Raw genomic sequence first — 25,408 nt, 5'->3', positions numbered from 1 at the left:
CCGGACCCTGAGAGCATGATCTGAGCCCAAACCCAGACTCGAAGGCTTAACTGACTGAATCACCTGGGTGCCCCTGGAATTCTGGGAGTCTTTACTCTCCCTCTTTCTACCCCCTCTCCTGTCAGTTATCTAATCCTGTTCGCTTTATCTCCCAAGTATCTCTCCAATCCAGGCTTTTGTCTCCAGCGACTTCAGGGCCCTATTTTAATCCTCTCATCTGGCTCCCTGCCTTCCACTTCAATTTATATCAGCTTTTCTAACGTAGACTAGACAGTTACCCTTCTAAAACTTAAATTCCTGCTCTGCAGTCTTCATTGGTTCCCTAGGGACCATTGGGCCTTCAAAAGACAATTACATTGGTCTGGTCACTGACAGTTACCCGAAATGGTTAGCAGTTGGTAGGTTGAGAAAGGCTGAGAACCAAGATACCAGATAATGCCTCAGTCCCCTGCCTTGTGGGATTCCGGTTATCCCATTTGCTTACTAATGGATTTACTCAAACTCTTCTACTAACTGTTGTAAAGCAAGTGCAGTCCTTTCCTGGAAGAGAGAAAACTCATGACCAGAGAGGCCACTTAGAGAGCCCTGAGAATGTGTTCTTCAGGAAGGAAGACACGCCAGCTTACCTGGAGAGCCTGGCCAGCCCATGTGGACCCAAGGACGTGTGTGCCATCCGACAGCTCCTGTCAGACTTACTCCTGGTATGACATACTGCCACTCACCCTTGGCCCTTTCCTGAAGTTTTATCTGTAAGTCATAATTTGCATAATTTGCATTATCTCTCTTCCTGGATATTGAGAAGACTCGTTCAGACTGAAACTAAAAGTAGCTCCAAGGCATTCTAAAGAAATGGTGCAATTTTATTTTTATTTTTCATATAGATAATTCATTTGGGGTGACAAAGGGTGACACAGCATAATTACTCCATCTGTAGGTGTTTATGGGTGCCTGAGGTGACTGCTGGAGACACACAGCTGGCTGCCCCCACCACACTTTCCTGAGAAAAATTATAGCATTCTGTTAACTCTGAAACCACAGAATTTTTCTAAGTTACCACACACAACAACAATTCCAAAATAAAAATATGCCCTTGATAATTTTGTGTGCACTGGAACTTTCCTTCAAGGGTTATAGCTAGTAGCTCAGTCACTGACATATGACGGTCAGCCCAAGAACTCCAGCCAGTCTCCTAGTGGTTCTTTGTTTCAAGGCCTTATAAGAAGACAAATGAAGGAAAAGGACTTACTCTCCTTGAGAAGGGAAAAGCAGCAGATCAGCTATCGTTTTCTGAGGAAATGTGAAAATACTTGGCCTCAGTTGTAACGGAGCAAATTAAAATGAGATACTGGTTTTTGTCAGTCAGCCTGACAAACATTAAAACATGAACATGAACAAACATTAAAACACTCATACTGGTGGGGCGCCTGGGTGGCTCAGTGGGTTAAGCCTCTGCCTTCAGCTCAGGTCATGGTCCCAGGGTCGTGGGATCAAGCCCCGCATCGGGCTCTCTGCTCTGCGGGGAGCCTGCTTCCTCCTCTCTCTCTGCCTGCCTCTCTGCCTACTTGTGATCTCTGTCTGTCAAATAAATAAATAAAATCTTTGAAAAAAAAAAAAACAACACTCATACTGGTGAGTAGGCATTGCCATCTAGGCAGCTGGGAGTGTAAATTGAGGCTACCCAATGGATAGATCTTTGATCCACTTACTCTACTTCTTTTAATTTATCTTGAAGAGATAGTCAAAGGTAGGGGTGCCTCGGTGGCTCAGTCCGTTAAGCATCTGACTCTTGGTTTCTGCTCAGGTCGTGATCAGAGTAGTGAGATCCAGTCCCAACTTGGTCTCCACACTCAGTGCTCAGTGTGGAGTGGGCTTGAGATTCTTTCCCTTTCCTCCCTCTGCCTCCCCCTCTATCTGTCCCTCTGCTCTTCCCCACATTTGCATGTGTGCTCTCTATCAAATAAGTAAATAAAATCTTAAAGAGAGAGAGAGAGAGACAGTCAAAGGTAAACAATACGAATTTTCTTTTTTTAAAAAGATTTTATTTATTTATTTGACAGACAGAGATCACAAGTAGGCAGAGAGGCAGGCAGAGAGAGAGGAGGAAGCAGGTTCTCTGCTACGCAGAGAGCCTGATGTAGGGCTCCATCCCAGGACCCTGGGATCATGACCTGAGCTGAAGGCAGAGGCTTAACCCACTGAGCCACCCAAGCACCCCCAATATGAATTTTCTACAGTAAACATACATATATATCACTCCATCTGGCCTATCTTGTATAATCAGGGGAAGAAAGGAGGAGGAGGGGGAGGAGAAAAAGGAGCAGCAGCAGCAGCAAAACTGTATTTTAAAAAACAGCCTGACCTGGGTAGGGAGTTAGATATCTTGGATGATTTTGGAGAAATTCCCTGAGTTGCTAGCTACACGGACAAGAGTTTCTATGGAATGTTAGGAAAGCTGGATCTGAGGATAATGTTGTGTCGGGGGAACTGAAATGGTACAGCCATTTTTTTTTTTTCCCAACTGCCAAAACTATAACATCTAGGCCTGATAGTTATAACGTCTGTAACTATAGATATAGTTATAACGTCTAGGCCTGTGAGAATCTGTAGAAACCTCAGGTATCTTTCTTCTTTGCCAGCAAGTAGATGCACTTATCCATGGAGAGGTTCAGAGGCATCATCGCTCCTCAACACATCTGAATAAACCCAGAAAAACCTTCCCACTGCTCTGAGCACATCTGTGCTCTCAGACAATTGTATCCCAGACTGGTGCCATCCCAAATCAAGTAACTCAGCTTCACCACATTTGTCCAAGCAGGTGGCTTTTCCTGGTGCCATTTTCTCCCAAACTGACCACACACATGGACACGTGTGTGCTTGCACACACACACACACACACACAGGGCCCTCTCTCCTTCAGAGGGAATGGTTAACAATCCATACAGAGTAGCAAACTCAAGGACGTATTTAGCAAGTCTTGGGGACACTAGTGACAAAGGCTTGGGAATTTTTTAAAAATGCAAGTCTTGTTTCAGCCCTCTCCTCAAACTTGCTCTGAAGCAACAGACCTCACCAGGTTATCAGGAAGCCTCAAAGTGGTTGTGTTAAGCTCCTAGGTAGTAGAGCCAAAGCTAAAGATTGGCCTTCCCTGGAGGCAGATGGGCAGACCCCTTAGGGGAAAACTCATTCGGTACTTCGGTCTCTTGAAGGCTTTTCCAAACACAGATCAGTCTCTTTTACCTGCTTGGTGGATCAGCTGCACCCAAGGCTGTGATGACCTAGGCCAGAGGTCATCTCCTATAACCCCAAAACAATCAGTTCCTTGGCCACCACCATCCCACAGTCATCTTGACTCAGACTTATTCACTGGCAGGCCCAGGATTTTCCATCATCCTGGAGTCCTACGCCTGAGGCCCAGCTCTTGCTCCTGTTTGCTGTGTGGTCTTGGGCAGGTCACTTCTTCTCTCTGAGCCTCTGTAGAACTCCTTGTTTGGAAGGGGCAGTTTTGTGGGCCTGGTAGTTGGCACTGGCACTTCAAGTTGCCAGTGACTCATATCTTTTCTTGAAAGTAAGTTTGGAGTGGAGCAGAAGAACCACTCTTGGGGTTTGGTATGGGTAAGAGAAAGCAAGAGGGAGTTGGAAGACAGCCCTGGAGCCCCTCCACGCTTCTCGTGCCTTCTCTTGTAGCTGCAGGGTGTGGAGTAGGCTCCATCAGCAAGCAATGGCCCTGCAGCGTGGCCTATGCTACCCTGTGAAATTCTCTAAGAAACTAAGGGTGCCCAGCAGGTGCTCTGTGCTGCTCCTGTGAGGCTCCCACCCCAAGGCCCTGGAGCACCCCTTTCAGGCCCAGGGGTAATTCCTTGAGGGACACAGTGACCTAGGCTCAGGGGTGAGGGGGTACAGTGTCACCTGAGCAGGTGTCCCCCCGACATCTAACAAGACACTGAGCGTGGGGTTGGAAAGACCAGGAAGGAGCTATTAGCTAGGACAGAAGAGAACATCAGATGAAAAGCCAGATTACAACTGGGTGTGTGTGTGTGTGTGTCATAATAACAGTTATTTATTTATGTGGTTTTTTCCTCCTCCTCTTCTTCCCTTTGTGCCTGTATCTTTGCGTGCAGAGAAAAGTTGAACAGCAGGGCCCGCACCTAGCTGTAAACAGTGCTTATCTCTGGGTCATGAAACTTTCACATTTTTTCCTTTTCCATTTGTTTCTTTATACACTTTTTCTTTTCTGACATGCATCACGTTATTTAATAATCAGTAAAATCCCCAATAATGCCTGTCCTACACCCTTATATGTAGGACTGGGAAAGGAGAAGTCACAGTAGGCTGCCTTGGGACAATGGAGGCAGCTGGAGAGAGGGCCAGGGACCCCAAGGCTGTTTTATACAGGGAAATCAGGGAAGGCTCCTCTGATAAGATAGGCTTTGGAGAGAGATCTGAAGGAAGTTAGAGAGTGAGCCTGTCCTATATGGGAGAGAGCATTCCATTGAAGAAAAAACAGCAAGGACAAAGGTCTTGTACTTGAATTTTATGGCCCGGCCTGCCTTCCCCATCTTTAACCCTTGCGCCAGGGCTGGAAAGAACAGGAGAAAGCGTCTCACTTTCTAAAAGTGTGCTTCGTGGAGCAGCATCCTAGAAAAAGCTCCGAGAGATAAAGAGTCCCATCTGTACTACCCACCCCTGGAACAGATTCACAATGACATCGACTTGGTCAAGGCACCAAGAAATAATGCAGTAAAAGGAATTTATCCAACTTTCTTGCAGCAATTCTAAATATTTCACCATGGTCCTCTGTTTTGCTATAAATCTACTCACATCTGGTTATGTACTTTATGAAATGCTCAGATAGTCATTCTTTGAAGAGAAAATGAAGTCCAGAGACCTGAATCGACTTACCCAGGTTCCTAGGGGTCCCACTTTCATGCTTGTGGCTAAGAAGGCTCCAAGCCTTGCTCTCTGGACTCACAATCAAGCCACTCTTCTAGAAGCTTTTTATCCATGTTTAATAGCCTAAGGGGCCTGTTGGAGCTTCTCTGAAGCCAGAGGAAGAGTTCCCCTGAGGGAAAGACCTTTACTCTCTCCCCATTCTATCATTTCATTTAGTCAATCTTATTATTATTTTTAAGTAAGCTCTAGGCCTAATGTGGAGCTTGAACTCACAATCCCAAGATCAAGAGTCACATGCTCTACTGACTGAGCCAGCAAGGCACCCCTTATTTAGGCATCTTTAGGTAAAGACTAATTTAAATTGGGCCTTCATCTCCATGGGTGCTAACGACGTGTGTCCTTTCTGAGCCTGGTCTCTTAGTGCCTTGCAAACACACTCATGGAAAACCAAATATACTTTAATCGGCCAATAGCAACAATCTAAACTTCCACTTTAACACCCTACTTCTTGTAGAAGGTTGAGAACCCACAGACTGTGTAGTTTTTCTTCCCTGCCTAGGGACAGGATGGCACTGTGACCTCAGGGCTCATTTATGAAGTTTTTGAGCATTTTTTATACCTGCTTTTCCAAAAGACAGGAGCCTCTTCTAGCACGAGGTACCCCATGTAATGGGTGGTTTCAGAGGCAGGGCTATGGGTCAGGCAGACATAAGAACCCCAGCACTGCCGTCAGTTGGATGCATGACTTGAGCAAGGGACATCAGTCAAATTTAGAGTCTCTGTATCACCATCTGCTCAACGGGGGCAGTCATTCCCATGTTTGTTGCAGGGTCATATCCCTCCTCCTAGCTGTATAGTGACTATGGAATGGGGGCAAAAAGGAGTATGTGGGGGTGTTGAAGCAGAGCTGTCCTCCTTTCCTTGGCTCTGGAGCTATTTCTGTCTGAAGAACTAGGACCCATCACTGTAATCAGGGCACCCCCATCCCCAGGCTATGCTGGAGACTGGGTCAAATTTAATTCAGCCTTCTTTTTTCTTTTTTTTCCACACTTAACTTCAGTTTCATGTAACTACCTCCAGGGCAAAGCCCCTGCTGTTCCCCTGCCTGGCATGCCCTCCTCAATCCTCCATACCTTTAGTGAACAGTGGGGCTTTTGCCTCAGGCTTCCATATGCTCTTTTCCCAATAGCCAAGTGGTGCTTGGTGGCACTGACCAGTTTCCTGCTCCACCCTGGACGGGAGTCCCTGGACAGCAGACGAAGCAAGAGCTTAGGGTGCCCAGCAAAGCAGGAGCACAAACAGCAGCAACAATATTTTAAATATACTCCCCCACCTCGCTCCCAAGGTTCTTTCCTAGCATAGCTCGCTAAGAAGCTAGGCTGGGCCCCTCCTGGTGGATATTGACTAGAATGGACTAGTCAATCTAGATCCAGCTACAGCCTCACATGTGGCCACAAGGGGGCGTAAACATACTGCAGGAAACACCTGAGCATCTCTCACTTCCCAGAGCTGGTGGAGGGAGGGAGGGAGGGAGGGAAGGAGGGAGGGTGTGTGTGTGTGTGTGTGTGTGTGTGTGTGTGTGTGTGTGAGAGAGAGAGAGAGAGAAAGAGAGAGAGAGAGAAAGTAGGCAGAGTGGCAGGCAGAAGCAGAGAGAGAAGCAGGCTCCCTGCTGAGCAGAGAGCCCGATTCAGGACTTGATCCTAAGACCCTGGGATCATGACCTGAGCAGAAGGCCGTGGCTTAATAGACTGAGCCACCCAGGCATCCCCTGACCTAATGCCTTTCAAGGGGCCTAGAGAATGGTGCACAGTCTTGGCTCGGAGGTAGGCCAGTCCTGGCCCCAGCTCCAATCATGTGTCCTAGAGCAAGTGTCTTCATCAATCTGATCCTCAGTGTCTCATCTGCAAAATGGAAATAAGAATGGTACCCACTTCAAAAAGTCATGGGTCAATTAATGAAGGAGTTAATTAAATGAGTCCATTCATTAAAAAGAAGTTAATTCATAGATTGTGTTCACTGGTGGGTCACCCCACATGCACATGGAGCCTGTCTTAGAGGAAATCCAAAGGAAGGTGCCTTAAAATAATTTGTTAGTTAATATTTATTGAAATAAGTGTGAGGAGAGAAATCAGAATTATGTTTACCTTCTTTATAGTTACCTACCACTTTAGTAACATCTTGCACTGTGTTTGTACTTAATTACCAATATGAGGGCCCCATAATCCTTTCAGTGTGTGGCTTAGGTGTAGTCCTTGAGGGGCCCAGAGTAGTTGATAACCAGGAAAGTGTAGGTCTGGTGGCATCCTCTGAGGGAAGAGCTGGGTGAGAGGCAGCAAAGTTCACACGGTGTCTGCAACCCTCCATCCTTAGAAAGCAACCTATTCTCTCTGGAGCTGACTTTGGAGAGGTCCCACCTTAGAACCCCCCATTAGTGCTCTCACCTGGGCCCCCACTTTCTTCAGGCCACCCCAACCCTCTACCCTCTCACCTACTCAGGTGCCTCTCCCTGAGGTCCTTTGACCTCCAGATGGCCTCCTCTTTCGTGTCCTCGACTCATGGGACCACCTTGGAGAGCATTTAGGGTATCTTGGGGGCACCTATTACATGGTTGGGGAGACCCCTGGCATTCGGGGTTGTCAGTGGTACTAGAAATCCTACAGGGCAGTTTGACACAGAAAGAATTGTCCGAGTCCTGCCCTACCTTTGAATGTCTCACCTGGATGTTCAGACAGGAGAAGAATCGGTTTATCTTCTTTGGAGCCTACAGCCTTGTTCTTTTTTTTTCAGTTGGAGTATAGTTGATAAACAATGTTACAGTGGTTTCAAGTGTACAGCACAGTGACAAATCCATATATTAGGTTATGCTCACCACAAGTGTAGGAACATTTGTCATCATATTACACTATTACAATACCACTGACCATATTCCCTGTCCTCTATGTTTTATCCCCATGACTTATTCACTCCATACAACCCGGTTCCACTTTATTTAGAAACAGAGAGTAATGCTTGCACAGTTTTAATATAAAACAAATTATTGTACTTTGTGTCGTTCAGAATTTTACCAGTTATGTCTAATTTGTGGGTTGTTCTGCTCATAATCTTGTGAGACAAATTTCACCCCCTATGAGTTAAAATATGATGACTTATGAAACATTGTACAGTGGATAAACATGCTTTTCAATTTCAGTGAGTAGATGGAATCTTTTCATGTCTGTTCTGAAGAGTATAGGAGTTGTTCACCATCTAGGAAAATCACACCATGATGGCAAAATACTCATGTCCCTCTCCCTGGAATGAATTTGTAGCTACCATGTTGTGAGGCCTTTGTATATGGGTGTACACCTCAAAAGATCTCATCACATCCTTGTGAGCTAGCATTTACATTCCTGATACACGTATTTTTTTATTGAAAAGTATGTTATTTGTATATATAAACATGTAATATAAAGGACTGTCCTTTATATTACAACTGAGGCATTTAAGTGATTTTTTAACAAATCAGGTATGTAGATAAATTGTATTTTCTTTGATTTCCACCGAAGGCTCATCATGGGAGGTATTGCATTTGTATTATAAAAAGTAGGCTCTGAAAAAAAAAAGTCGGTGCCGAGAATCTCACAAACATAATATGAGCCAAAAAGTCAGAAGCTAGGAAGGTTTCTGAAATGAATGATTTCATTTGAAGTTCAAAACCAGACAAATGTAATTTATCCTCTTAGAAGTTAAGATAGTGATTAGTTTGGGGAGGTAGGAACTTGATGAAGACATGGGGGTTGGGGGAATGTTGGAAACATACTTTTGCTGCTCTGGATGTTAGTTCCATGTGTTCAGTCTATGAAAAGTGGATAACCCGAGTCTCCTTGAGGACACATCTGACAAACCCAACTGAGGGACTTTCTACTACTAACTGGCCTGTCCTCTCTGACTGTTTCAGTGTCATGAAAGGCAAAGACAGATGGAGGAACTGTCCAGAGAAAAGGACACTAAGGGGAGTGGACAGCCAAATGGAGTACATGATCCGGGACACGATCTGGGAGTTTTTGTCATTTCTGTTACAAAAGACATCATTGGGAACAATTGGCAAAATATGAATAAGGTACGTTGATGCAGTCATAGTAACACAACAGTGTTAATTTCCTGCTTTTGATTCTCATTCCGTGGTTACATAATGGAATGCCCTCATTTTTAGGAAGTACACTGGGAAAATTCATATATATGGAGAGAAAGAGGGATAGAGAGAAAGCAAATGCGATAAAATGGGGAGTCTGTTGACAAGTCTACAGTATATTCAGTGTATTACTATTTTTTTTAACTTTTCTAACATCTGAAATTATGCTAAACTGAAAAGGTTTTGAGGTAATGGATTCTGGGTCTGCTAGCAGAGCCCTAAACATCAGCCATCCCTATCTCTCTGCTCCTGTGGCTGCAACCACAGTCTTCCTGGGTGTCAGTGTGAATTATCCCAAGCCTGACATTTCCTGACATTCCAAGTCTTACGGGACACAAGCACTAAGGATCCATCTCTGGGGGGTCTCAGCTTACAGTAAAGGCTTAGGAAAGTTGGCTGAGATTGGTCAAGCTTTTGCCTGCTGCCAGACACCTGATTTTCTTTCCTCAGTGTGACATCTAACCTCAGGAGGCACTGAGATTGAAGCAGGCGCCCCCAAGACTGTAGAGCTGGCTGTTGCTGCCCTGATCTGAACCCATGGAGTTGCTGGAGCCACCACTGGCACCAGCTAAAGTAGCCTGGTTGACGTAGGGCACCCCTACCCCCAACCTGGGGTCATAGGGTCCATGTGAGCAACTCTGCACCTAGTAGACCCAAGCTGTAACAAGAGGGAAGAGCCCCCCTCTCGGTCCCCTCTGCTGCCCCCAGAAACCACAGGCTTCTAGATTTAGTACTGGGGCCAAGGCTTCAAAAGCTTGGCTGCCCCCAAAATATCTTTTCAGCTCACCTGCCTCTGCCTGAAATTAAACCATTAGAGCTCTGCTCTCCTAGGAGAGAAATCATTTCCAAGCACTGACTTCTGAAGTACAGATGCTGTTGTTGTATGTGGCATAGTTCATGGACTTCGATATGTGAAACACAGGAAATGTATTTATTTCCTGTAAACCATTTCAAATAAGCTCTGAGCCCACATTAGCTGGGCTGGCTGGAAATTCAGCCAAGGTAATCCCGTTACACTGATGTGCATAGGTCTGGGGGGTTTGGGAGACTCTTTCAGTTCCAGTGCTGGTTTGGGCCCAGCACCTTGGCCCCCTGTAGTTTGGGGGCCCAGGAGGTGACGCACATCCTGAGATCCAGAGCTGTCATCTGGCCCCCAACTCAGCCACAGCTTGCCTCTACTTCTGGGAAATCTGCTTTCTCTCCTCCCTCAAGTCCTACCTTAGACCCCTCAGCCCTCCTGCTGACACATTGTACAGATGTGGAACTGAGACGCAGAGAAGTCACAGGGCAGACTGAAAGGGAGGTGATAACATCATTCCACCAGAAGGTGGTACTGCCTCCCTGGGGCACCTGCATTTCATCAGGGGACCACGTCAACTGAGCACTGAAGCTCCAGTGGTGAGATTCCGGGCTCCATGACAGGCAAGCACACGCTTGTTCTGTGTACGGGTCTTCCTGCTGTGTAAGGTTCTCCTGAGGAGTGAAGAGCACTGGACCAGGAGTCATAAATCCCAGCTCTCCCCCCAGCTCACTTCGACAGACTCTGTTCCCTCTTTGGGCCGCAGTTGTTCTGTCTGTAGAGAGGGGTCAGAACAGGAAATCCTTTGGTGTGGATCCTTTGGGAGTCTCTGAGCAGCTTACTGATTCTTACTATGGCTTCCTCGGGCTGAAAAAGTTATACCCTCCAAACTCTACTCTTTTTTTTTTTTTTTTAAGATTTTGTTGATTCATTTGACAGAGATCACAAATAGGCAGAGAAAGTGGGGGAAGTAGGCTCCCTACTGAGCAGAGAGCCCAATGCGAGGCTCGATCCCAGGACCCTGAGATCATGACCTGAGCTGAGGACAGAGGCTTTAACCCACTGAACCAACCAGGTGCCCTCAAACTCTACTCTTGAACATGCAGGTACAATAGCAGCCGAGCAAGGACCCACTTCCCAGTTCCTTGGGGAGGCCTGGGAAGCTGGAGAGACAGGATGGTGTGCCCTCTGGAGCCACCATGCCCAGAGGAGGAGGAAGAGCTCCTTCCTGAAAACCTAGGGACCCCTGGGAGCCCAGATGACCCTCTAGCCCTGTGTTCCTCTACCTTTCCTACAATGCCTGTCCTGAGAGAACAACTCAGGGGGACCGAAGAGCCACTTGCTCACCTTCCCAAGCCTCTGAAGACAAAAATATTTGAATTGCAGCTGAAGGGATTTAGATTAGACTCAGAGACTGCCAAGCCAAGAACCGCCAGGGCCCAGGTGTGCGTCCATTCTGCCAGGCTGAGGAGGGGCAGCGGGAGAGCCTGATGAATTGTACCTGCCAGAATTTGCGCTTGAGCCTGTGTTGGAAGGGGGAGTCAGGCCAAATGATGCCTAGTGCTTTCTGAGCCTCAGAGAGCATCCTCTTCCTCTAATCTGGGAGGCCCCCAGCTCTTGCTCCAGACCTCCAGCAGCTCCTCACGCCACCTGGGTATATAAGGTCAACTTCTCCCTGGCACTGGAGGCCTCCAGAGCCTGGGGAGCCCTGTGGCCCCAGCCACATATCCCCTCTTTGTTGATACATGCTAGGTCATAGCCAGGCCTTCCTCTCGGTCTGGTAAATGTTCACTGCTGCTGAGGCTTCTGTGCCTCTGCTGGGTTGCCAACTACTTTGGCTTTGGACCCCTCTTCCAGGAAGCCCTCTCAGACTGATCAAGTCTCCTCAACCAAGCCAGTACCCTTCTCGGGGACACGACTACCTTCCCCCACTCTTGATGGTCTTTTGCGGTCAGTTCCTCGCTGAGGGTCTTGGCTTTTCTCCTGGAGGAACAGCAAAGGTCCTGCAGAGTGACCTGGGGCAGGGCTAGCCAGGTTGGAGGTTTCCTGGAGGTGGCAGGCCCCGACAGAGGGAGCCAGTTTGGCATCAAATGTTCTGAAACTGCCCTTGAGGAGGACAGAGGCTTGGAGCAGATCTGGCTCATTCCTGCCACCACCTTGCCTGGCTACCGGCCCACCTTGCTAGCAGACGGCCCTGCAAAGGGATACATCCGTTTTGGGCTGTGCTATCCAATGTGGTAGCCGCTGACCACATGTGCTCTTAGGCACTTGAAACGTAGCTACTCTCAATCAAGCTCTGCTGTAAGTGTAAAGTGCACACTGGATTTCAGAAACCGAGCACAAAATGCAATGTGAAATATCTCGTTATTTTTTTCATATGGATGACATGTTGAAATGGTAATTACTTTGGGCACAAGTTAAATAAAATATATTATTCAAATTAAATATACTTACTTCTTTTTTACTATTTGTTTATTTATTAATATTTACTCACTTTCTTTTTTAAAGTTTATTTATTTACTTAAATCTCTACACCCAATATGGGGCTTGAACGTACAACCCCAAGACCAAGAGTCCTACGTTCTACCGACTGAGCCTGCTGGGTACCCCCCTTTTTTTTACCTTTGAAAATGGAGCTGCTAGAAAACTTGAAATTACATATGTGACTCACATTATATCATTTCTGTTTTACAGAGGAGAACACAAGCTTCCGAGGACTTGAGTGACATGTGGTAAAATGCCCCAGGTATGAAGGTGCCCATGCATCTGCCCAAGTTTGTGAGCAGAAAAGACTCCAAAAGGGATGCATGCCCCAGGCCCTGCCTCTGGCTGCAGGACAAATACCAGAACTTTCCAGTCTCCAGAATCACATTCCCCACTCCGCTCGGAATTATGAACAAACAGCAGTTTAGTCCTCCTTCAAAGGTAAGCTCAGAGTTGATGTTTTGACCCGTGGACATGGGGGACTCCTAAGCTGTCCTGGCTGGGCAGCTGTTGTCGTGTGACCCCATCCTCAGGCCAGCCCCAGCTGCTGCGAAAGCCTCTGTCCTGCTCCAGGACCTCTCAGCTTGGACATCAGTGGGGTGCTCTCCCAGACATGAACTCTGACAGCGGTGCCGTCAGCATGCCTTGCAACCATCACCTCAGACCCATTTTGTTTTTTTAAAAGATTTTATTTATTTACTTGAAAGACAGAGATCACAAGTAGGCAGAGAGAGGGAGAAGCAGGCTCCCTGCTGAGCAGAGAGCCTGACGTGGGGCTTGATCCCAGGACCCTGGGATCATGATCTGAGTTGAAGGCAGAGGCTTTAACCCTCTGAGCCACCCAGGTGCCCCCTCAGACCCATTTCTGTCTGTATCCCCAACCTTTGCTCAGGCCACAGGCCACTTTCCTCGTAAACAAGCACTTTGGCAGATGGGTATCCCTGGCTAGCCCTGTGGGGACCCCTCAGGTTGGGAGCAGGTCCCCTGTAGACAGAACCCCAGGGGGCCAGGTCTTTACAGCCCTATCTCCTGAGGCCCAGAGAAGAGCTGCTCTGAGACCCAGGGCCTGGCTTTTCCAGGTTTGGAGGGAAGACAGTGCCCCCAGACTGCAGATTCAGCAAGCTGTGGCCACTGGCCTGGTCCACCAACCCAGATCTTTTCGAGGGCCACCCTGGCTGCCAGGGAGGGCTCTCTGGGATCTTGGGAACAAGCAGAGCCGATCTCGTCTTCAATGCTCCACATGTGCCCTGCGCCAGCTCCAGGAGGCAGTCTTGCCCTGGCTAAGGATTGAGGACACGGTCCTGGGTCCCTTGAGGCTAGGTTTGCTGGAGGCATTTGGGATCCTGCTGGGACATCCCATTTGGAGGTAAAAGGGTCAGATCTTGGGCTGCGATTATAAAGAGGCTACTTTTGATTTTAAAATAGTTTTATATTAAAAAAATGAGTTAAGGGGAAGGATTTAATGGGTGAGGATTCTTGGCTGCCTCGGGATAATTACTCTTAAACCAGCTCCCATTTCTCAAGTCCTCTGTGGTGCCAAGCCTGTCCTGCCACCATCCCTGGGAGGGGCTGGCCAAGGTCCCTGGCATGGCCAGCAGCGTCGGCCTGTTGTTCCAACTCCATATGGCCACCACCATGCCCACCACTCCCTCCCTTGGGCCCAGTGGCTGTGGTATAGAGCTGGAGAGTTATAGGACAGATCCAGGTTCAAATCCCACTCTGCTGCTTGCCTACTTACCTTCCCTCAGCCTCATCCTCATCTGTAAAATGGGGGTGAAAATAGTTCTTGGATCCTCGGGAGTCAGGCACCTGCCCAGGGCCCTTGGCCTGACTTTGGAGGCAGCTTTCCTAACATTACTTCTCTGCTGCTGCCTGTGTTCAAGCTAAGCAAACGCCATCCTCAGACGGTCTCTGGCAATACAGAGGAAGAGAATGGCTCTTATATCAGGCCGGGGTGCCTGGCCTCTCATCGAGGGGCCCTGTCCCTTCTGTCCCCCAGCCTCAGCCCCAGCCTCTGGAGACAGGTTCTTCCTAAGCATGGGAGTGAGAGGGCCCACCAGAACAAGGCTTTCCCTTCCCCACACCCCTGGCTCGAAGCTAAACATCTCAGACCCAATTCTTCCCTTTTCCTGTGGCTTCACCCAAAGTTCAGAAGTGCCCCGTAATGCAGGAGTGCCCTTCTGGTAATAGTGACAGTGACAGGAGCCGTGGTGGAGTGAGCAGACAGACATGCCGGCAGCCCCTCCCATCTCTGCAGCTCAGCCTCCCTCCCACAGGTGTTCAGACAGGCCCCCACCCAGCTCTCCAAAGGCCTTGACCCAGCGCCCCCTCAGCAGTGTATCTCTCTGCTTCACAGTTGCTGTCCCGACTGTCACCTCCCCTCAGTCCTCAACCCCCTGCCCGTCTGTCTGGGTTACAAACACCTCCCAGACACATCATCTGGCATAACAACTGGGGCTTTCCTTAGGGAACCCTCCAGATTTGACTGGACTAGGGCAAGGCAAGGAGGCACATAGGGTGCAAACTTAAGGAGGTGCCCACTCGCAGGCTCCTATAAATGCAGGGCCAGGCCTCATGCTGGCCCCAGCCCTGTTCAGACACCTCAGCAGCCCCCAGTGAGTCCCTTTCCCCTGGTGTTTTGGATCCCATTCTGTGACTTTTCTCCCACCTCTCAGCGGCTCCTGCTCAGGGTTCCCTCCTGTTCCTCCTCCGGTCATCCTCGGCCCCCTCTTTCATGGGTACCCCTCTGGGGCAGCCTCTAGACCGATCACCTTGAATTAAGATATGCCAGAGCAGCCCAACCCTCTATCTTTCTCCTGGCTAAGACCCCAACATTCCACTAATTCCTAGCACTCTCCTCCAGGGCCCTGAATGCTGCGTTCACCTTGGTCAGCTCCTGCCCAGGCTCCCCAGTCCAGGTGGAGGCCCTACCCTTGGGTCCCCTTTCCTTCCCTATAGCCAAACCCTGTCCTTGGGCTCCACCTTCTAAACTTCTCTCATCTAGCCCACTGCTCCTCACCTCTACCATCCTGTCCCCTTTTTCCTGGCCACTGGCCACCACCTCCTCCCTGCTGCCACTGCTCCTTCACAGCCCCCAGGGATCTGCCCCGGTTCTACATCTGCCTCTACCCCAGACTCTTTGTGACTCCCCATTCGCCTTGGGAGAGTCCCAGCCTCTCCCCCAGGGCCCCAACACCCCTGGTCCTTTTCAGCTCCACACTCTGGGCTCTCTCTCACCTTTAGGCTTGCACACCTGCTTCCCCTTGGCTTCAAACTTGCTGGTCCCTTCTCTCTGCTTTGGAATACTGACTGGAGTTTAATTTAGATGAGGTAGGCCTTCCCCCTCTCCTCTGTTTCCATGGCCCCCGCCCTGCCCTCTATATAACTCTCACCCACTCAATACCCATGTCCCTCCCCACATAGTCCGCTTGACTTACCACTGTCAGTTCCCCCAATGCCTAGAACAGTCTTTGATACAGCCCAGACACTCAGTGGGTATTTGTGGCATGAATAGATGAGTTTATTAATAATTGCATGGATGGATTGTCATGTAGGTGGCTTTGGTGGCCAGGTAGGGCTGAGGGAAGATACTACAGAAGCTGTAGCCAGTGTCTGCCCATGGCAGCAGGTGGCTGGAGGGAAAAGGCCATGTCATCTCCAGCAGGCTGGGTGCTGATTTTAATGGCCCGGCAGTGAGGTGCGTGCATGGCGGAGGCCTGCAGAAGAGGTAACGCCGAGAGGGCAGCCCTGCCCACCTCTAATTATTGCTTGAGTCTTTCTGGCAATGCCAGCTGCCTGCCCCAGAGAGCTCGATCTCGTCCATCACAGTGTGAGCTCGGGGTGGGGTTGCTGGCACTGCCAGTGGGGAAGATGGGAGAGATTCCCAGGGGCCTTTGGGTCTTGGAGAGCAGAGGCAGCCTCAGGCTTGGACCATGCTCAGCTCCTGTCCTTCCTGTCCCCAGCTGAAGGGTGTCCCCTGACTTGAGGGTCCCATCAAGAATCCTCCAGGGTGGCCAAGGAGCAAGCCAGCTGAAGTGGGGGGTCCACAGCAACCCCCCCCTCCCCCAGGCAGGGAGCCTCGGATGGTTTGGTGTCTGCTGACGTGGAAGCCCTTGGGAAAATGGTGCTCTAGTGGCCGCCTGGGCAGGCAGGCAGCTCAGGCCCGGAAAGAGGCCTTCACCACGCGGCCCTTCAGTGGCTGTGGCGGCCGGAAGTTGTTCACCATGTGGATCCTCTCATCGTCCTCTGAGGTGAAAAGCAGGCTCCGGAACTTCTCCATCTTGAGAAGATAGAAGAGATACTCAGGGCAGAACGGGGGTGCTGTGGTCCTCTCTGATCCCAGACATATCATCTGGCCAATCAGCTCCACCTCTCCCTCCTTTTGCTCCTAGGTCTTGTCCCCACTCCTCCCCACTCGTTCTTTCTTTGGGATCCCGACCTCAAATATTTACCCACTAAAGGCCCCCTGAACCTGGATGCTGCCCCACCTAGCTCCAGTTCCAATTCCGTCTAGCTAAGACTTATCCACACCTGCAGGATTCAGATTCTAACACAGTTGGTAGGGGTGGTCCTAGGATCCAGGGACCTCGCCTCTCAGCCTGTGCTGAGGTCCTAATGACTTACAATCAAGTGAACTCCCGGAAGTATCTAAATATGAAAACAAAAACAAACAAACAAAAAGAAAGCACGAAAGAAAAAGGAGGTTGTGGGAGGGGTCTGGGCAGCACCTGGCTGACTCATCCAGAAAGCAACCAAATCTTGATCTCAGGGTCATGAGTTCAAACCCCACGTTGGGCATTGAGCATACTTTTTTTTTTTTTTTAAAGAATCTAAATGTCTGTTAGTAAAAGGTGGCAGCCTTGATGGTGGGACCATAAGCTATAGCTTGTTGGTTGGGAGAGTCGCACTCCCTGGGATGGGCCCTGAATGCCATATCACTCCATCTCACCTGGTTCTCTGGGAAAACTCACCTGCCTTTCGGAGATGCTGATAGGTTCCCGCAGCACGATCCAGGTGACACTCTCACTCAGTGGGGGGGTCGTCAGGGAGCCCGGGTAGGTCCAGTAGTGCCGGCTGGCAGGCAGGAGGCACTTGGGGTTGAAGCAGCTGAACTGGGCCTTCGTTCCCTGGGGCAGGGCAGGAATCAGCGTAGACCTGCCACTCGGACCAGACCAGCATCCTCCCCACTCTTTCCTGTCGGTAGGATTTAGGCTTCTCCTTGGCCCACTGATGCAAATGAGGGCTAGGCCTGTGATACCAGAGGCCATCTCCCGGCCCGGCCCAGGCCCGGTCCACCTGTTGGCCGGTATGTAAAAGCTGTGGTTCCTTAAGCTCTCTAGTCTCTGTGTTCTGTCTCTGCTTTGTCCTTCAACTGCCCTTAGCTTCCTGTAAGAAGGCCTTTGACCAATCCTACACCCAACCGGGTGGTATGCTGGGCACTCCGTGAGGCCACGGACTCTGGTGAGGAGGAGTCATTCGCAGGGCCCTGCAGCTGCTAACCTGTAACCTTCAGCTCAGCGGGGGTTTGCTGTCAGATTAGAGCAGTGGATGGGCCCACTCTCTGCTCCACCCTCTTCCTCCCTCCCACCAGGCTGCTCGGGTCAGGGCTACAGACCCCCCGGCTCACCTTAAACCGAACCATGTACAGCGCATCTGTCAGCCGATTCATGCTGGGGTGCTCGTTCCCTGTCTGTCAGGGAAAGGGTAGTGTGAGCCCAACACCCACCACGTTTGGAATGAGGCCCAGCGCCAGGCTTCCCATGCCCGTCTTGCCCCCAGTAACCACCCCTTACCTCCAAGAAGACACCGACCACAGCCAGGCCATCAGGTGCTGAGGCTGCCTCCCCAAAGGTGCTGTATTTCTTGGCGTTCCAGTGAACAAGGTGCAGCTGCGGGGGCAAGGCCAGTGCTTAGCGCCTCCGAGGGGCCCTGGAAGCTCAGAGCCGGGCTTCCCTCACTCCCACTGGACTCCTGGCCCCTCTGCAAGTGGGGTAAGGCTGTTAAACCTCCCAGGCCTCTGGGAGGACCCAGAAGAACCCCAGTGGAGCCCCCAGTGGTCACAGTTAGCATCCACACTGCTCTGAGCCCCACCTTTTCCTGAGCCCCCGTGACCAAAGAGGAATCTGGCTGGGGCCCTGCCCTTAGTGAACTGTGAAATAGATAATGGCCCTCCCTGTGACACATCTTGGAGGAGGCAATGCCTGCAGTTGGGTCCAAAGATAAAACCCTCGGGAAAAGTACCCCAGGTAGAGAGAATAGCATAGGCAAAAGGTTGGTGGTTTGCAGGAGCTGGGTGTGGACAGGACATTCATCACATGCCGGTCAATATGGGGAGAGGTCAGGAAAAGATGAGGTCAGGCAAAGCCACTACGTGTGGGGCCTTAAATGCCAGGCTGGTCCTTAAAGGGTTGTTAGCAAGCATGTGGTGGGACTGGACTTTTCTTCAGAAAACTCCTTCTGGACCCACAGAGCAGGCTATCAGTGGGCAGAGTTCAGGTGGAAGGTGTCTCTCCAGAAACCCCTGGGTGCTCCTCCTCACCCTCTCCAGAACCCCACACAGGCACCCATCAGGTCCCTGACTCTCCTGTCCTTCCCCGAACAGTAAAGGGATTCAGGTAGAGGGCTCTTACCTCGCTGGGGAATGACTTGCCATCTACCGTGTGTTCTGAGCCCACACTGTGCTTCTTGCCCCAGTGGAAATGGAACTGCTTGAGCCGGTATGGCCCATCCAAGGGCCCCCCAGTCACCACTGCAGGAAGAAGTGGGGTGTGGAGTCATTGATGTGAGAGAGCCCATGTGGCCCAGCAGGTGGTGGTGCCAGGACCAGTCCAGTGTCCAGGACACAGAGAAAGTTTTCATTTGGAAAATTCGTTGGGCTAACTACGCTTGGGGCCATGCTCACCTAGTTCCCTAGGCCCTTAGCAGGACCATGGTGGTTGCCTGAAGGTGGCAAAGGTAGTGATAGAATACACCAGTCCACTTGGCCATCCTCCCCTTTCCCTCCCGCTTCTGTATGGAAGCTGGGACCTTGTCTCCCAGGTCCCCATTACCACTAATAAGAGGACTCTCATGTCGGGATCCCTGACCACGGGCTAGATTGGAAGGATTCTTTTGTTCAGTCCTTCTGGAAGCCTTTTAGAAGTCATGAGGGACAGAACCTGTTGTTATCGCTGTCTCATAATGGAGAAAAATGGCACAGAAAGGGCAAGATATTTGGCCCAGGTCACACAGCAAGGCACTGAGCTAAGATATAAGCCTTTATCTCCCTTGTAAGTCCAGAGCCCAAGCCCCTACTTGCCGGATCACACTGTCGCCCTAGAACCCTGAGCCTTCTCAGGACCTGGTATTGTCCAGAGTGCAGTTCCTAAGGGTCCACACTCTGATGACCAGACCCAGGCCATCTCCCATGGCCTCTTAGTAGGTCCCTACTTGTGCTGGTTTGGTGACTTTCTCACCCTGATACCTGGTGAGCTGGGGCCAAACACAAGGCCTCCTGAGACTGATTGAATTTCCAGGTGAAAGGGATCTGGCCGTAGAGGGAGCCCTGGGATCAGGTGACAGCCCTCGGCTCCGAGTTCCACCCTAAGGCCCCTCCAGGATGGGTGACCAGGGCAGGGCCTTGCCCCTTTGTGGGGCCTGTGAGGAGGAGGATGACAGAACAGTCCAAAGGCCCACCCTTGCTACCTGGCCTTATCTGAGAAGCAGGGTCTGTCCATAGCATTGCTGGAGGGTTAACAAAGAGAGCCTGGAAGGTGGCATGGCAGGGGCCCAATCAAGCTGTCCCATCCTGGGGAGGCAGGAGCGGTAGGGCCTGCAGGCTGAGCTCCCTGATAGGACCTGTGAGGGCCCACGCCTCCGAGCATGCCCCACCTGGGATGCTACAGTGTGGTCTATCAGGGAGTAAACTCCCTACCTAAGCCCTTGAACATAGCACCTCTAGCCCTCTCCCAATGTCCTGACTATTGAACAAATTGTCACTCACTGTGCCCTCACCATGTATTCTGCACTCTGTTGCCATCAACCCCCATAGTGTCCTTGAGAGGAACATATTATTACCCCTGTTGGACAGATGTATGGCTGAGGCTCGGAAAAGCAGATGTCATGCCCAAAGTCACACAGCCGGTGAGTGGCAGAACCCCAGCAGTCTCACTCCCAAAGCCCACTCTCCTTCTGCTGACTCCCTGCTCCTTTGAGCCTGGGTATCCTAGTAGGAGAGGGGAGCCAGGCCTCAAAGTAAGCCACTGGATCACTGATCCAGAAGCAATGCCCCCTTGTACTCCCTCCCTGCCTCCCAACAACAGCCTTCACTAAGCTATTGAGGTTTGAATTGAATCTTCAGTGCCCTCTGAAGGCTGTTAGAAGGTATAGTCATATGAAAACTGCTCCTTTAAAAACTGTCATTTAGGGTCATCAAGAGCCCCATGTCCCTCTCCCAAGCTCTGGGTGAGAGGCTTTATTAAAAACTCAGTACCAGGAAGTGTCTCTCTTCTGAGGGTCTGCTGGATTTCTTCCCTTCTGCAACAAGAGCTATAACTGGTCCTCTTTCCCTCTTTTCCTAGCCTACCAGGGAACTCAGTGCTAAGCAACTAAGATCACTCTTCTCTGGCTTCCCTCCTCTTCTCTGCTTTTTGATTTTCTTCTTGAAACTTAAGTTCCCTTGTGTGCTTTCATTGTGGGTGGGGGGAAAGGTGGATAGGGCCAGAGTACCAATTACTTCCTTACGCAAGAAACTCTAGCAGCTTCCCTCCTTGATTCACTCCACCCCTCATAGGCCTGTTCATAAGGATAAAATCTCTTCACTGAGGAGCATTTCTGAGGCTTCTGCCTAGGAATTTATTATGAAAGAACCTGAACTCTCAACCAAGGATAAACAGATGTCATAAGTTCTGCGGGCTTCTCTCTGGCCCAAGCTGATTGGAATCTTGAGGCTGTGGGTGGACTGCAGACAAGACTTTTGGAGTTGGACCAGGCTGATTTTGGCACGCCCCTGCTCATTGGGTCTCTGCTTCCCCATCTTAGAGTTGGGTTCTTGAGAGGAATAAAAGAGTTGCCTAAGACCTTAGCAAGGGACCTGGCACACAGAACACTCCAGCTTCCTTCTCTCTCTGGGCTTGGCCAGATCACACAGGGAGGAGGGTTTGGCTTTGGGCCGCACAGCAGGTCAGTGAGAGGGCCTGGACTGAAAACAAACCTAACCTAAAGCTGTAAATGGAAGAGAAGGAAGGGAATTCACATTTCTTGAGCATCTGCTGTGTGCCAGCACTACAAACATCACTTCCGTTTTTTATTTTTCCTCTCTGTGACCCAGAGAGGAAAAGAGGGTCTTACTGGGGCGCCTGGGTGACTCAGTGGGTTAAGGCCTCTGCCTTTGGCTCAGGTCATGATCCCAGGATCCTGGGATCGAGCCCCGCATCGGGCTCTCTGCTCAGCGGGGAGCCTGCTTCCCTTCCTCTCTCTCTGCCTGCCTCTCTGCCTACTTGTGATCTCTGTCAAATAAATAAATAAATAAATCTTAAAAAAAAAAAAAAAAAGGAGGGTCATACTGCTCCCATTGTATGCATAAGGAGATGGAGGCTCAGCCCAAGGCTTCACAGCTAATGAGAGGTGGAGCCTCCCCTCCCCACCACAGCATCCCGCCCTTCCTGAGCCTGCCGCATGCAGGGTGAGGACCCCAGTGGGGGGTGGGGAGCAGCCTCTGGCAAGGGCCACTTACCAGTTCGGTCATCGCTGTCATTGAAGTCCACCTGGACAGAGTGGCCATTGTTGGCGATGCTGAGGGATATGCAGGCCTCATAGGAAAGCTCCAGTGGTTTCAGGCTGGGCGAGTACACAGCCTGGCTGGACACAATATTGATTGGTGACTGGCGGTCTCCCTGGGCAATGGGATACAGCTTGTGCCACTGTGAGGGGCCTGCAGGTGGGGAGAGGGCAAGGGCTCGGGCTGGCTTGGATCTCTGAGTTTGCAGGTGGAGGATGCCTGTGGGGGACAGTCTCCCCATACCCCTTCAGATGTCAGCCCCTGCTTTGGAGCTCCAGTCCCACCTCTGCCATTTCCCTCTCTGTCTCCATTTCCTTTCTGCAAAATGGCCTCACTAAAACTCTGCCCCCAGAGGTGAGAGGAGGCCCAGAGATGTAATTCATGCAAGGGAGCATGAGATAGCCACAAGCCTGGGGGGGTGTGGTTCCAGGCAGCGACTCCTCCCCAACTCCCAATACATGCTCCCATGCTCCCAGAGGGCCCCAGGCCTCTGAAGTCCCTGACCTGGTCCTCCCAGGTATCTGGCCTCTTCCCACACCTTGAGCATGTTCGTGTTGGTGTTTGTGATTATAGTAACAAGAGCTAAAGTCAACCTAGCTTTAGCTCTGTGACATGTGCTTGCCCCTCACGACCACATTGTGCAACAGAGACTAGCATGATCCCCATTTCATAGGTGAAAGAAACGAAGGCCATTCATGCACGCGTGCGTGTGCACGTGCACACACACACACACACACACACAAACTTGGGTACGGGTATAAACATACAGCTTGCGCCTGGGCAGTCCCAGTTGCCCTCCCCTCGTGTGTGCCTACAGATCTATAGAGATTTTCACGTGTGCACACATATGTGCACAGTGACCTGGGTTCGTCAGGCCCAGAGTGGCTGGACCCAGCAACATACATGTGTACATACACACCCACAGTCCTGCCAACAACACCTGACACACACATATGCACCATCACACATGAACATCCCTGTTGCAAACCCAGCTCTGCAATAAAAGACTACAGCAAAACACACACTCGTGCAAGCATGTACACACACACACACACACACCTGCGTGCACACCCACGAGCGCCCACCACCTGCCTCCCAGAGGCTCCATCTGCAGCCGAGAGGCTCGGCATCTCCCTGGGGAACATCCTGAGATGCAACCTATTTTTAGAGCTATTGCCGGCTGGTGCTTCTCCCCGTTTTTGGCTTCTTAAGTTTTCCTCAGAAAACAGCAGCAGGTGCCGACAGAGCTGTGTCCCCAATGGATGACTCAGAATCGTGGCCCAGACCCACTGGGTTATTTTTGAAGTCCTGCGAGCATGCCGCATGCCCGCACCTCTATCCTCTGTCCTTCCCTCCCTCATTGCCCCTAGACTGAATGGCCCAGGTCCGGCTGGGTGAGGGGCAGTGGCCTGAGCAGGCAGGCCGGTGGGGCAAGCCATATAGGATACTGTATGCTCAGAGCTGGTAGGCAGGACCAACAGTCAGGGGACTCCAATTCTGGAGGAAGCACCCAGAAGCTAGTTCGGAGCCGGTACTGGAGGGAAGATGATCTTCTACGGGTACTGTCAACCTGCCCCTTCTCCGTCTCTCTCCAACTCTGCTGGTCTCTGTTGCCTTTTTGTGACTGTCTCTAGCTTTTTCACACCCAGATCTGGGGGTCTCCCCTCCAGAGTATGCTCCTGTGTCCCTGTGTTCCAGAGGGAGCCAGACACATCACAGCACCTCCCTAGCTTCCTCTGGCCCACTGCCACTTCCTAACCCAAAGATTAGCCCAGGACCCCCACCCTCCCTCAAAGAGTAACTCCCGGAAAAGGGGAGATGAGGAGTGTTCTCTCACCAGCACTTCCCTGTCTCCCCACATCCACCTGCCCTGTCTGGGGTTTCCTTCTGGCAGCGTGGATCTTGGGTCTTCATTGTTCATCTGACAGAAAGTGGGGAGCCGTTACCCCACACCCCCACCACAACTTGGTAAAAAAATAGCTCAAAAGGTAACTGACCTGCCCCAGACCACATTCAAGCCATCTGGCTCTCACCCCTGCCTCCTTCTCCCTTCCTCTGCATCCTAAGGAAACTGAGGCAGGATCTGGGAGCTATTCACCCAGACAGGAGGCTGATGTGGGCCACGCACTCCCACGCTTCACACCAGGACGTGCTCAGACACCCTCCTTGATGTAGACACCCAGACACACTCGTGCACCCCCAGCTCCCCCTTCCTCACATACCTGCCGATGAGAAAGCTCGGACACTTCCGCGGGGAAACTCTCCCGGGGACACCGCGCCCTTGTCCTGGCTCCCGGGAGGTCCCCCGCACACACGCCGTGCGCGCTCCCCGCATAGACACCCGCGCACAGCGCTCGGCCCCGACCGTCCCCCGCTGCCCAGGGCAACCTTCGCCCCCTGTGCCTGCCGCGGGTGAGTGAGTGTCGGGGCCCAGGTCGGGACGAGCACGGCAGTCGGGCTGCGCGGAGGAGGCGGCAAGACTCACGCTCACCCGCGGGGTGGCTCGCTGGCGGCGGGGCCGGCGGGGTCGCAGCGCGGACTTTGAGCGAGGAGCGGGAGAGCAGGGGAGCCAGGGCTCGCGTCAGGCAGGTGGCCTGGGTTCTGGGGGCTGGACCAGAGGGGTGTCCCGGTCCGGTCCGGAGGGTGGAGGCTTGCGGATCCGGGAAATCCGACTGGGCTCGAGGGTAGGGGGTTAGATCCAGAGGGTCGGGGCTGGCGGGGTCTGTACCTACCGTCGTTCTGGCCGTAGCCCCAGCCGTGGTGGCCGGTCATGCCGCTGCTGTCCCCGCAGCCGTGCACCTGCCTGCTCGGCTCAGTTCCGCTGGCTCTGGCTGCGGCTCCGGCCCCGCTCGCTACCTCTGAGCTGCCTCTTAAAGCTGCGGCGCGCGGGAGGAGCAGTTCCCGGGGGACCCGCCCCCCAACCCCCTGGCTGGGCTGAAGAGGCCGGCGGTGCCCCGCCCCCGCCCACCCGCAGACCAGTTGAACCCCAGAGTTGAGTCCAGGTGGAGAGTCAAGGGACCTAAAGACCTCTTCCTACTCCCCATCTCCCCTCCCCCACCCTGGCTGGACGACTCTCCCCCCTATTCACGTGTACAGGCTCCACTGTACTGCGCCGTGAACCGCCCTGGGTTCCCCACATCGCATCCCATCCCGTGAGCCGCAAATCCCATTACCCATTACCAGGGAACCTGGACTCTGGATTCTGAGTCCTCCGGGATTGGAGAGTCCCCTCAAAACTGCAAAGTGCATTGGGCGCCTGGGTGGCTCAGTGGGTTAAGCCGCTGCCTTCGGCTCAGGTCATGATCTC

At 51.4% G+C, this 25,408-nt stretch overlaps 1 protein-coding gene across 1 annotated transcript; it reads right to left on the bottom strand.

The window, feature by feature from the left end:
* Nucleotides 1-15,842: 15,842 nt before the first annotated feature.
* On the bottom strand, nucleotides 15,843-25,026 carry CA7 (carbonic anhydrase 7). The gene is made up of 7 exons (XM_004744317.3): nucleotides 24,834-25,026; nucleotides 22,057-22,254; nucleotides 18,974-19,092; nucleotides 18,137-18,232; nucleotides 17,971-18,033; nucleotides 17,315-17,470; nucleotides 15,843-16,623 (listed from the first exon to the last, which is right to left on the bottom strand). Exons 1-7 carry the CDS (start codon nucleotides 24,871-24,873, stop codon nucleotides 16,501-16,503), a joined length of 795 nt encoding a protein of 264 aa, XP_004744374.1. The 5' UTR covers nucleotides 24,874-25,026; the 3' UTR covers nucleotides 15,843-16,500.
* Nucleotides 25,027-25,408: the final 382 nt, after the last annotated feature.

Source organism: Mustela putorius, unplaced genomic scaffold (genome assembly GCF_011764305.1).
Source record: "Mustela putorius furo isolate JIRA1106 unplaced genomic scaffold, ASM1176430v1.1 tig00000174_pilon_pilon_pilon, whole genome shotgun sequence".
NCBI classification, from domain to species: domain Eukaryota; kingdom Metazoa; phylum Chordata; class Mammalia; order Carnivora; family Mustelidae; genus Mustela; species Mustela putorius.
Note: the sequence above shows the minus strand (reverse complement) of the source record. Positions and strands in the feature narration are given on the sequence as shown.

Bases quoted from the DNA above. Each gene is read 5' to 3' on its own strand.
- CA7 (XM_004744317.3), bottom strand. From the start codon at position 24,873: ATGACCGGCCACCACGGCTGGGGCTACGGCCAGAACGACG. The intron at 22,255-24,833 runs GTAGGTACAGAC...CCCCACCTGCAG, and splicing joins GGGCTACGGCCAGAACGACG to GCCCCTCACAGTGGCACAAG. The intron at 16,624-17,314 runs GTGAGTTTTCCC...TATCTTCTCAAG, and splicing joins TCAGCATCTCCGAAAGGCAG to ATGGAGAAGTTCCGGAGCCT.